The following is an 11,620-nucleotide window of genomic DNA, read 5'->3' as shown; positions in this document are numbered from 1 at the left end:
AACCCACACAGGAACAGGGAGAACATGCAGACTCACCACAGAAAGATCCTGTGATGGAGCCGGGGCTCAAACCCAGAACCTTCTTGCCGTGAGGCGACAGTGCTGACCACTGCACCACCGTGCTGCCCTGTTCTCAAACTAAATTGATCAAATTCAGATGGATGAATGAATCATTTAACAGGGGTTGCATGATGCTCAGGACAACTTATCCACCATTTTACAACCAAAACTATAGCGGAGGAATAGGCCACAGCTAGGAGGACTACCTTTGGTTAGCTTCCCCCAACATTAAAGTGGATAAATAATGCAACCAGGCGGTTCTGGAGTCCTACCAGATGACGTTACGAATGTCAGGAGTTATTTCACAGGGTTGTATAACACAACACAATTTATCAGCCAAAACAATAATAAGAACGTAATCTATGACATCATTTTCCACAAAAAAACTTTGAATTGACAAAAATGTTTTCTGAATGCTAAAAATGTATAAAGAAACTCAGGAAACATAGAGGAAAGCAGCCAGATAGTCATGTACTCTGCTATTTCTATAATTTGTGATTAAAACCTCTGGTTGGTTTCCCCAGTGGAAGAATGGGAAGCTGACTTAAAAATGAATTAATAAATGACACATGGACAAAAAGAGGCCAACACGAAAGACAGCAAACCACACTAAAATACAAATTCCACTCATGACACAACAGCAAATAGGAGGGAGAAGAGGGGGGGGGGGGGGGGGGGGGAGTCTGACTGGATAAGAGCCACAAAGACTGGGCCTTGGCTGATGAGGGCCAATTAATTAATGAGTAACATGAGCACACAAAAAGGCAGGAAAACAGGAAAAAAAGGAAGTGAGGCTAACAGACACGTGACAGAAGTAGTTTTTCAAAATAAAACAGGGACTGACTACAACAGAAACACTGTGAACTGTGATCGGTGGGCTACACAGACCCCAAAGGGATAAACAATGAGCCAAAGATAAACACAAGAGTGAAAAACTAAAGCCCAAACAAGAAACCACATCGTTATCAGGGTGCAAACTTAAAATCAGATGTCTTCTTCTTGCAGATTAAAGAAACTCATGATGGAATTTTCTCCAGCATTTAATGGTCACATGGTTGACTATTTCCATGATCCCCACATGATTCCATCTCCGTGCTGATGACTTGCAGTTGCGAGAATACACCAGACTGAAGACAGCGTGTTATCTCAGCACCTCAAGGTGGCTGCCTTTCCCTTCATCTCACAGGGGAATTGAATCAAACACACATCTGTAAGGTCAGCCGCCCTATTTGCATTAGTAACGTGAAGTTCAGCCTGCAGCTAATTCAGTGTTAATAAGACATGATGAATCTGAAAGCTCTTTCCTATCAGACAAAAATGGTTTGCTGGATAGACAAGCAAGTTACATTTATGTGTCGTGGTTTGTGTCTCTCGTGTTTGATAAAGAGGCCCAGAAACTTGTTAGACCAGCATTCACGGGGGTATCCATGGGAAATCTCAGGGGATGATATCCATAATCCTGAAGTATCAGTGAAGGTATGGTTTTCTCCTCTTCAGCCCTGCGTGGACCCAACAAATCTGCTGCCTGAGAGCTTGGCCAAAAACAATGTTTTTCTAGCTCCGCCTCCCAGCACTCCATCCAGTCCCCACTGTTATTGCTCCCTGATCTGTCCGGTAATGCAGCTTTCTCTGCGTTTGTAAAATAATAAAAAGAGTTACGCGACTTGGCATGAAGCAACTTGAAGTGTGTCTCTAGGGAATTAATGCTCTCCATTCAGAATATTCACGAAAATACAGATGGTAAACAAAACGTGAGTCAAAATCAGCTCTTGCATTCTACTATATTCATATTAGCAGTGGTTGGGTTAAAAAAATGAGCAACAGTACAGTACTTGAGTGTCTTGGTGAAATTTGACTTAAAAGCAAATTAAAGTTGCTTGCTCAAATTAAAAGTTAAAGTACAGTCTGTCTTCTTTTTAATATCCACACACTGATGTATTGTTTTTAACGGTGAATCTACAGGACCATGACGCTCCCTCTAGAATTCTTGAATGCATAGATGTAAGTTGTTTTCTTTTGTGGTAAACACAGTAAACGTTTAAAATAACATGCATTATTTTTCACTTCCGTTATTTCAAACACTGATTTGAGATCTGACCATGGGGTTGCTCTTTCTCTCAATCAGCGTGATTGTCTTCCAACACCGTCATCACCACCAGTCCTCGTTGTGTGTTTGCTGTTAAATCAAACCCAACTGAGGGTTTTTTTCTGTGATTGTGTTTTTTCCTCCCATGAGGAACACATCTAGGGTCTATGGACATTTAAAAGAGAATAACAACAAAATCAACAGCTGACTTCAAAGCTTAATGTTTATAGTTTGTTGGAGTGACAGTCATAGGTTTCCAAAGAAACAAACACTCAAGTAAAATATAGACACTCCCAAAATTATACTTTGTAACGTTTCATCACTGGATATCAAATTTTTGACCAACAACCCCTTAAGATAAGTGACTATGGACTGTGTTTGGTTCAAATTCTCTTGACAGACATGTTTGCAGTACATAGACGTGTTGTATCTGACTTTCCGCTCTTCCAAGGGTTCTCAAAGTCTGAGATGCTGGGCCTCCCCTCAGCCAAAGCTCGGAATAAGATGCCCGCCCACTTCTCCTTCCTGTCACCATGTTCCTGTAGCCTATGCCTGTTTGATAGACACCTACACTCAAGTTTCCAAAATATCACAATAAACTACCGAATCTCTCAATGATATCTTAAACAAACCATATACCCTCAGACTGCTGTACAAACCGAAGGGGCAAGGGGCTGCTGAAGGTTCTCAGCTTTCTTCTTGATCTACGCTGCCATCTAGTGGTGTTTCAAAGGATTTTCTCAAGTCAGTGTGGTTTGACATCTCAAAGCAGACATCCTGAACACACCTATAAAAAACTACGTTAAGTTTCATATTTTTTATTTATATGAAGTGTATTTGGGTATTTAGAAGTGAGCTGCATTATTATTATTATTATTATTATTATTACAGTTATTGACAGGATATACATCGAGGGGCCACTTTATTAAGTACACCTGTACATCCAGTAGATCAGCACTGCCATGAATTCAGTTACAACAACGCGTCTGTCTCAGTTTTTATTGAAACTGCCAGTGTCACTGTTCCTCCAGCACGCCAAAAACACACTCATTAGGTTCAGAGGAGACTCTTAATTGTCGGTAGTTGTAAAAGTGAGTGCCAAATGTCTTTGAGTTGTTGTCTGGCTCTATTTGTGGCCCTGCGATGGACCCCGAAAAAGGATAAGCATTTGGCGATTGGTTGGAGGGATGTTATTGAGGTTATAGAGAGTGGTTGTGGTTGTATTAATGTGCAGCGTATTGAGAGTTCTTTCTATTACTCTGCTCTTCTCATGTATGTAAATGAGATGTCCATAAAATTACAAACACCTCTCAACATATTCAGCATACTGCAGTCCACTTCAACACCGCTACAAGCTAAAATGAGCTGTGCGGACACAGCTTATTTGATATAAGTAGAATCAGGTGTTGCTTTTGCTTGGTTGGAATGAAAACCTGCAGCCACACCGGCCCTTACTGGACCAGTTTGGACACCCCTGTTTTACGGGGTCAATTTAATTGTACAGCATCTGAAACGCGCAAATGTATGCTGCAAACATGAGAAATGAAAACTTCACACAAAAAGCAAAACTATAGTATACAGTGATAGAAGCTTCAGGGGGAAATGTGACTCGACACTCCATTATTTTTGCATTTCCAATCAAGCGTTGCAGTACTGAGAACAACCATTTCAGCTCCACCTGTTCTCACCTTCTGAGCAATGAAAAGCCTGAATATCTCTGGGAATGATGACGAAACAGGTTTGCTATGATGTCATGAAGTAAAGAAAAAAAATCTGTATGTCTGATGATCACTCATAAAATGCTGGGAAACATTCTGGTAAAGAAACTCCATCCAGGAAACATCTGAAAATCAATAAAATCATATTAGAAGATGTGTTCATTTATCCTTTTTGCATTTAAATGGATGTGATACGACCTCCCAATACTCACATAACTTCAAGGATTGTTTCGACATCTACATATAACAGAATATTGGAAAAAAAAAAAATCCTGTTTCCAAAAGCATAAAGACTAGTCAATGTATTTATCAATTACCTCAAGGCTGGACTTGTGTAATTCCTTATTGTCCGTCCATACTGACAAGAACGAAGAAATAATCTTGTGTTTTCCATGTTTCTCTGCTCTTGCTCCTTTAAAACAAGACCGAATATAAAAAAAAAACCTCCTTCACAGTCTCCCCTTTTTTACACAACACACAAAGTTGTTCTTGTTGTTATGAATACATATTTGAATGTACTGTACATTTCTATATACAACTTTCCCGCTCTGTTTTCTCTCCCTCTCCCCCCCCCCCCTCTCTCACTGCCAGCTGGTCGAGGCAGATGGCCGCCAACTTTGAGTTTCCAGTTTCTTCCTTATTAAAGGATGGTTTCCTTATCACTGCCACCAAATGCTTGATCAGTAAATAATATTTCAATGGTAGAGATTTGTAAAGAAGAAGCTGTTAAAGAATATTTGAATTGCCTGCATTGATATTAAAGGCTGACTCCATGAACATCAGTTGTGTTTTGTGGCGTTTCCTATGGCCTTCAATCAATTGAGAGACTAAAATGAAACACGTAAGGAATTTAAAGTCAACAATGAACATTTTAGCTTTGCAACTGACTGCAGATTGCAGAACATTATTGTTACATTACAATACCTCCAAAAAAGTCAATGCTTTTAAACATTTATTTGATTTGCACCAAAATATGCAGCGTGTTTTTAAGTGTTACTCAGAAGTTGAGTGGGCAAGTTAATTTCCTGATGCTTCAGAAAGCAACAGAAGGCGGTGGTTTGATTTCTCTCTATGATTCGAGGAAAATATCTCAAATGTAAATGAATAAACTATAGCATAACTATTTTGGTGTTTTGAAAAGACAAACGTAAAATGAAGTAGAGTTTTGGTTGTGGATTCAGGAGTAAGTTGTAAATTAGACAGGGAAATCAAAGAAGAAGTATCTGAAATTCTAAAGGAATAAACACCACCATGGGTCGCAATTCTTTCACTCTGCAAAGAAAATAAGTCTTATTTTAATTTTCCTTACTTTTTTTTTCATTTAATAATCTGCATCCGGCACGTGAACGCTACAGTTATATATTTTTTTGTTTTAATTAAAAAACTATTTTCATTCATAATCAGAAGCCTTTTCGAGGCGTCAGCGCAGGGTAGACGCGGGCGTAATTAATAACATTAATTATGGCCTTGATCCATTTAGTTGGGCCAGCTCTCCAGTAGGTGCTTGCTGGCTCACCGGCAAGGCCAGACACACCACAGAGATCGGGGCCTTAATTAATGTTATTAATTACACCTGTGCTTGTGACGGGGGGACTGATAGACAGCGAGGTGTGTGTGTGTGTGTGTGTGTGTGTGTGTGTGTGGGAGGGGGGGGGGGTGTGTGGTTGTCAACTTCCGCTTGTGTGCTTGTCTGATCAATGTTTTTTTTGTTCAGGAACGAACCTCACGGCAAAGCCTGCATGGTAACAGGTGAATCTTCGCCGCTGGGTGGCGCTACCGACCAAACGATGTAGGGTTTGGGTTCGCTTGTGTCCCGATTGATTTTAAATGATATTCAACACTGAAAACAGTTGCAGTATTTTATGACTTTGAAAAAAAAAAAAACTAGCACAGTGATTCAATATTTGCACTCGCAAAAGCACAATGGAGAATTGTCAAAATGTTGTTTTATTTTGTGCATAAACGGGACTTCATTTCTATCGTGTTTCTATTCACATGACGTTTCTAATGAGTTGTTGCAGAGGACAGAGGGAAGCAGCTGAACTCTTCACAAGCGTCTTTTTGTCCAAACATCTGCTTATCTCCGCTGTCAATTCCCTTCTGTGTCCGAATTACACCAGAGATAAGATTATCTTTGCAACTCTTCATTAACCTATTTAATTCAAAAGTTAGACAAAGGCCTCTGGCGCAGCCCCATTATTACATGTGATATTTATCTAGTAATGAACATTGAGCAACAGGTTTACGTCTCCTTCAGTGTTTTTGAATCATTTTTCTCTGTAATTTATTTGCATATTCATCAATGAATTTGTCTCATAATTAAATTTATATTCAGTTTGCAATTAATTCGCCAGGTGTCTTTTTTTTTTTTTTTAGTGAAGACATTCCATATTATTTTACTTTAAAAAAAAAGAATTGGTTTAGCGAGCACCACGTCAATTTCTTTTACAAATTTGGCTTTAAAAGCTGAAATTTAGAATTTAGGGGGGAAAAAAATCGAATCGTTCGTGATGTTAAATAGTGATTATGGTTTTAGGGTGACGGGCTGTTTGGCAGCGTTGCTTTTGGCTGCAGATGAACTAGAGAAAGTGCCAATCTTTCAGTCATTGATCTCACACTGGGACGGCAACTAACTGCTTTATTCAACCCCCAAAAAACGGGGAGATTGCTGCTGAGACGATTGATGTGTTTCTTTCAAGCATTATTCTATAGTGATTATTAAAAAAAAAAACCAAGACGTATAGGCCTGTAATCAGGGAAAAATATTCGCATATAAATTAGAGCATTTGCAGGCTTGGTAAACATGTGTACCGTTTCCCTTCATCTTGAAGAAATACAGTCAAAATTGTGAATCACCTCGCGTTTAGAACCTTTTAAAAACCACCATCTTTCCCCGGTTGGAAAGCAAGGTGCATTTGCTGAAGCCTTTCAAATGCTATAACGTGGCAATATTTCACTCTTACAACCTTCTCACATCTCCATAAAATATTACAGCACTCAGAGTGATGACTGGAGCCCGGCGCCTTCTCTCTCATACACACACACTTACACACACTCTCTCACAGGGTAACAACGCCGTTTGTCTCCAAAACACAGATTATCTCACTCATATAAATGCGAACTCTGTCCTGTAAAGAGTTGAGACTGTGTAATGATCCGGTGCATTTAAGGCCCACAGTTAAAAACAATCATTTAAATAGGTCCATACAGCTTAAGAAAGCATGAAATAATAAAGAATTATTTATTATTTTACGATTGCGGATTAGTATAAGTAGGTTTCTTTTTCCCCTGGGTGAAAAAAAAAAGTTTTTCCTCACCTAATCAATTCAAAATATCGTGCAAACGAAATAATAAAACATGACGACTTCCAAAAAAAAGTAATAAATTACACAAAACATTGCTTTAACATGTAAAATGAGACAATTAGTGTTCAATGTATTCATTTTCTTTAAAATGAACAATCATTCAAATCTAATTAATCAAATTTCCCTAAAAATCGTGGTCATCCCTCCTCGCATCCTTAGACCCTCGGATCTTCTTTAATATACTCACATTGTGCTGAGTAGCAGTTTTTAATGTAAATGTATATTCTTTGTCCTGTGTGGAAACAATGATTTCCACCGTGTGAGACGCGTCATTAACACTGCCGCGAAGGCTCTTAATAGACTGCGGCTGGTGTTGCGTTTAGGTCGCCTCAGAATCCGTATATCCAGTGTCTGTGGGAAGTTTTGAAAACATTAAATAGTTTTACTTCCGAACACAGTGAATAAACTGTTTGGATATTTGTTTAAACTACTCAGTTTCGTGAAATGGGGGACCTATGCTGCTACTGATCTCGAAAGTAAAGAAATGAGCTTCCTACGATGGTGCGATATTGAACCAAATATAGTCCTAGAAAAACCTCGCTCTAATTGACCCTAATTATAATACACGCTTGGTTAGCCAACTTTTTTTGGGTGTTGTCCCGCTCTGAAACACTCTAATCACCTGAAATGAATCCACTCAGCTGGGTCATGTGCAGCGCTAATGGAAGCTCCTATTTTCGATAGCACTTGAAGGTAGCACCAGCCCGGCAGAGACGCACGTGTGCAGCAGCGGAGTTTCCGTCTCGTCCAATCAGAGCGCCGTCTCACTCAACCCCCCCGTCCAATGGGAATAGCGCGCGTGCAGGTGGCTGCTCTGTTATCAGCTGCTCCCGCATCAGTCCCAACAGAGCGCGAGTCCAATTGATGGAAAGACAAGCCAATCTTAATGGTTCCCATCAAAGCCGCTGAAAACATCATCAGAGCGGACGACTTCCTGTTCCTGCGGCGGACGCATGCAGCCTTCTCCCGGCGGAAGAACCGCAACTTAAACAAACACGGAGAGACGTTCCGGGGGGTTTGACGAGCTCCTCGCTTCCCAAGAGAGAAGAACTTTGGGGTTCCCACAAGTTTTTTTTTTTTTTTTTAATTTTCTTCTTCTTTATTCCGGATACTTTGGGAGACGGCGTCAGAGGCGGTGTGGCTCCACAACAACACTCCGCGCCGTTAATTATTATTTTAATTTGATTTCTCCGTTTTTATCCAAGCGAGTTTGGTGGTTCATGTTCACAAATGTTAGCTGTCGGGCAGATGGAGGCTAACCGGCAGAGTGCTTTCGTCCTGGGCAGCACCCCGCTGGCGGCGTTGCACAACATGACCGAGATGAAGACGTCTCTCTTCCCGTACGCGCTGCAGCAGAGCCCGGCGGGTTTCAAAGCGCCGTCGCTCTCCAGCCTCAACTCGCAGCTATCCGGGGCGACCCCGCACGGAATAAGCGACATCTTGGGGAGACCCATCACCACGGCCGGCCAGCTGCTCTCCGGCTTTCCCAGGATAAACGGCCTGGCAACCACCGCGGCCGCAGCAGCAGCAGCGGGGATGTACTTCACCCCAGCGGTGTCGCGCTACCCGAAGCCCCTGGCTGAGCTGCCGGGGAGGGCGCCCATCTTCTGGCCCGGGGTGATGCAGGGCTCTCCCTGGAGGGACCCGCGAGTCCCATGTCCCGGTGAGTTCTAGTTTTCTGCTGGTTCACAAGAGTTCTGGATAGTTTAAATGAAGACGTGGAAGATCTACTCGGCATTTGTGAAGCTAGATTTTATATTTTTGATCTCTTTCGGCCCACGCAGTACGTCTGAACACGACTGCAGCTGTACGAGAAGAATAAAATCAGAATTAAGCAAATAAAACCATCCTTCAAGAGATTTTAGCATCACTGACATTTTACCTCCAAATAGTGCAACTTTACATTTTAGTGTGGGACTCTGCAACACTTGTTACACAATAATACAAAGAACCTACTTCAGACTCCTTTTTAGAATTTTAGGAATATTTAAACGTTTGCATTTATTTGAATATGTTTTTATATATTGCAGTCCACTTCACAATAACCAAACGTGTGTATCTTTTTCTAGCTCAGACTAATTTAATGGTGGATAAGGACGGCAAGAAGAAACACTCCAGACCGACTTTTTCAGGACAGCAGATTTTTGCACTGGAAAAGACATTCGAGCAGACCAAGTACCTGGCCGGGCCCGAGAGAGCCCGCCTGGCCTACTCGTTAGGAATGACCGAGAGCCAAGTCAAGGTACAACCCTGATGAAATACAAGTGCTCTTACTACTGAATAATTACAACCTGTTAACACTGCACTCCGAACTTCTCTAGTTATTCAAATAGAGTAGTTTTGTTTTGTTTTAAATTGTAATTATTGGACCTGTTGAACATGTGCGCGTCTCACTTGTCCCTCAACAGGTTTGGTTCCAGAACAGAAGGACCAAATGGCGCAAGAGGCACGCGGCGGAGATGGCCTCGGCCAAGAAGAAGCACGACTCTGAGACGGAGAAGATGAAGGAGAGCTCGGACAACGAGGACGACGACGAGTACAACAAACCACTGGACCCGAACTCTGACGACGAGAAAATCACGAGACTGTTGAAGAAGCACAAGGCCACCAACCTGGCGCTGGTCAGCCCCTGCAGCAACAGCTCGGACACCTTGTGATGGGCACCCACAGCTGGGTGGTGGGACAGTCGAGGAGGAGGAAAGGGGGGCCTCCGTCAAAAACTTGTGTTCTGAGCCCCCTCCTTTTTTTTCTTTTTCTTTTTTTTTGGCTACCTGACATTGTCAACGTGCGTGAGCGCATTTTGTGCAGACATGAACAGAAGTGGCGCAGTCAGCGTGGTGGGGGGGTGCACTTGGCTTCATCCAAATCACGGACGCTGTGGATGGATATGAGCTGTGACGCCACCGGACCTCTGCCAGATAGACCCTCCTCGCTCACACACACACACACACACACACACACACACACACACACACACACACACACACACAAGGACAGGAGCGTGTTGTCTGGAGTTTAAAAGTGCAAACTAAATATTATCTACTACAATCTGGATCAGTGTTGGATTTTTACATCTCTCCCTAAAATGACCTGAAAGCTGGGAGGCCTCCAAGTAATTCCTGACTGAAAGTTTGGTTCCACTTGCTAGTAAAGTGCTTTAGTGACACCACTTTTTGCTTTTTGGGGCAGCTTGAATTATTCAGTAAAAACAATTGCAACCACTCGTTTCCAAGAGGTGGAAGGTTATTTTATTCTGATATTTAATTTCAATTTTATTTCATCAGTATCTCCAACACTGATCCGGATTGAGGCGCATGTTTAATATGGCAGGTGTAAACGGGGTCTGTGATGCTTTTAAAGCTCAGTTTAACCAGGGTATCCACTGTCCTAAAAGGCGAGAGAGAAAGAGAGGAGAGATGAACATGTGGGGGTGGGGTGGGTTGGGGGGGTGAACATGGACGCGTGATTGTATTGTGTACATATATATAATTTTTGTACTGAATAGTAAGTTATGTTGTTTCCGCCAAACCACGCAGCCCTGACGCGCTTATTCCCCGCAAATGTACCTGCTGCTGCTGCTTCCTTTTTACACGCCCAAGCCGGCACACACACACACACACACGCGCACACACACACACACACACACACACACCCATACACATGTAAAGGTGATGTAAATATTCTGTGTAAAAAAAAAAAAGGAAAAAAAAAGAAAAGAAATGCCATGACAGTACACACTTTCCTTGGTTTTATTTTGGAGGATTTTTTTTTCTGTTTTTACCTCAGCAAACATCCGGATAGAAAACTGGAGCATCTTTTCTTTTGGTTTGAAAGAGTATTATTGTTTCCGGGAAGATTAGAGAAAGAAGAAGAAGAAAAAAAAAACACTTTGTATTATGAATAAATTATTTAACAAGCATTTTTTTTGTTTTATTATGAGTTTTGTCTTAATGTATTGGCTTAATATAAATTAAAGGTAAATTCATGACTATCAGTTACTGAACCTCATCATTGGTAGTGTGACGCAGTTGTGACGTGGAAGATTTAATGATAGAAGCTGATGGAAAGTAAGGAGCTGTAATAAGAATAATAATCATAATGATAGTTTAATAATGTCACTGATTTAATTTGCGTATTTTTCATGAAACAGCCATTATTTATTAAAAAAAAGCAGTGACATTCTTGATTCAGTTTTTTGTCTTCATGTTTTTATTTTCAAATAATTAAATAACATCAAGTTTCTATGCAATATTATTACAAATTATCAAATGTGGAATGTATGAATAATATAAAACAGGTGTTTTTTTTAGTGAAATCTCTGAAATTAAATGACATTTTATTTAAGCTATGTTTGATATTTCAAGCCAATTGAATCTAACTCCATAGAAGCA

At 41.0% G+C, this 11,620-nt stretch overlaps 1 protein-coding gene across 1 annotated transcript; it reads left to right on the top strand.

Moving 5' to 3' along the window:
- The first annotated feature begins 8,078 nt into the window (after window positions 1-8,078).
- Window positions 8,079-10,641, top strand: nkx6-2 (NK6 homeobox 2). The gene is made up of 3 exons (XM_086180251.1): window positions 8,079-8,892; window positions 9,299-9,471; window positions 9,638-10,641. Exons 1-3 carry the CDS (start codon window positions 8,460-8,462, stop codon window positions 9,884-9,886), a joined length of 855 nt encoding a protein of 284 aa, XP_086036377.1. The 5' UTR covers window positions 8,079-8,459; the 3' UTR covers window positions 9,887-10,641.
- The last annotated feature ends 979 nt before the right edge of the window (window positions 10,642-11,620 follow it).

The sequence above is a fragment of the Aulostomus chinensis genome, chromosome 16 (assembly GCF_037954235.1).
Source record: "Aulostomus chinensis isolate RoL2024-O1b breed Wild chromosome 16, RoL_Achi_v1.0, whole genome shotgun sequence".
NCBI lineage: Eukaryota > Metazoa > Chordata > Actinopteri > Syngnathiformes > Aulostomidae > Aulostomus > Aulostomus chinensis.
Note: the sequence above shows the minus strand (reverse complement) of the source record. Positions and strands in the feature narration are given on the sequence as shown.

Excerpts from the sequence above, each read along its gene's own strand:
- nkx6-2 (XM_086180251.1), top strand. The coding sequence starts at position 8,460 with ATGTTAGCTGTCGGGCAGATGGAGGCTAACCGGCAGAGTGCTTTCGTC. Across the intron at positions 8,893-9,298 it reads CCCGCGAGTCCCATGTCCCG|CTCAGACTAATTTAATGGTG; the intron begins GTGAGTTCTAGT and ends ATCTTTTTCTAG. Across the intron at positions 9,472-9,637 it reads TGACCGAGAGCCAAGTCAAG|GTTTGGTTCCAGAACAGAAG; the intron begins GTACAACCCTGA and ends GTCCCTCAACAG.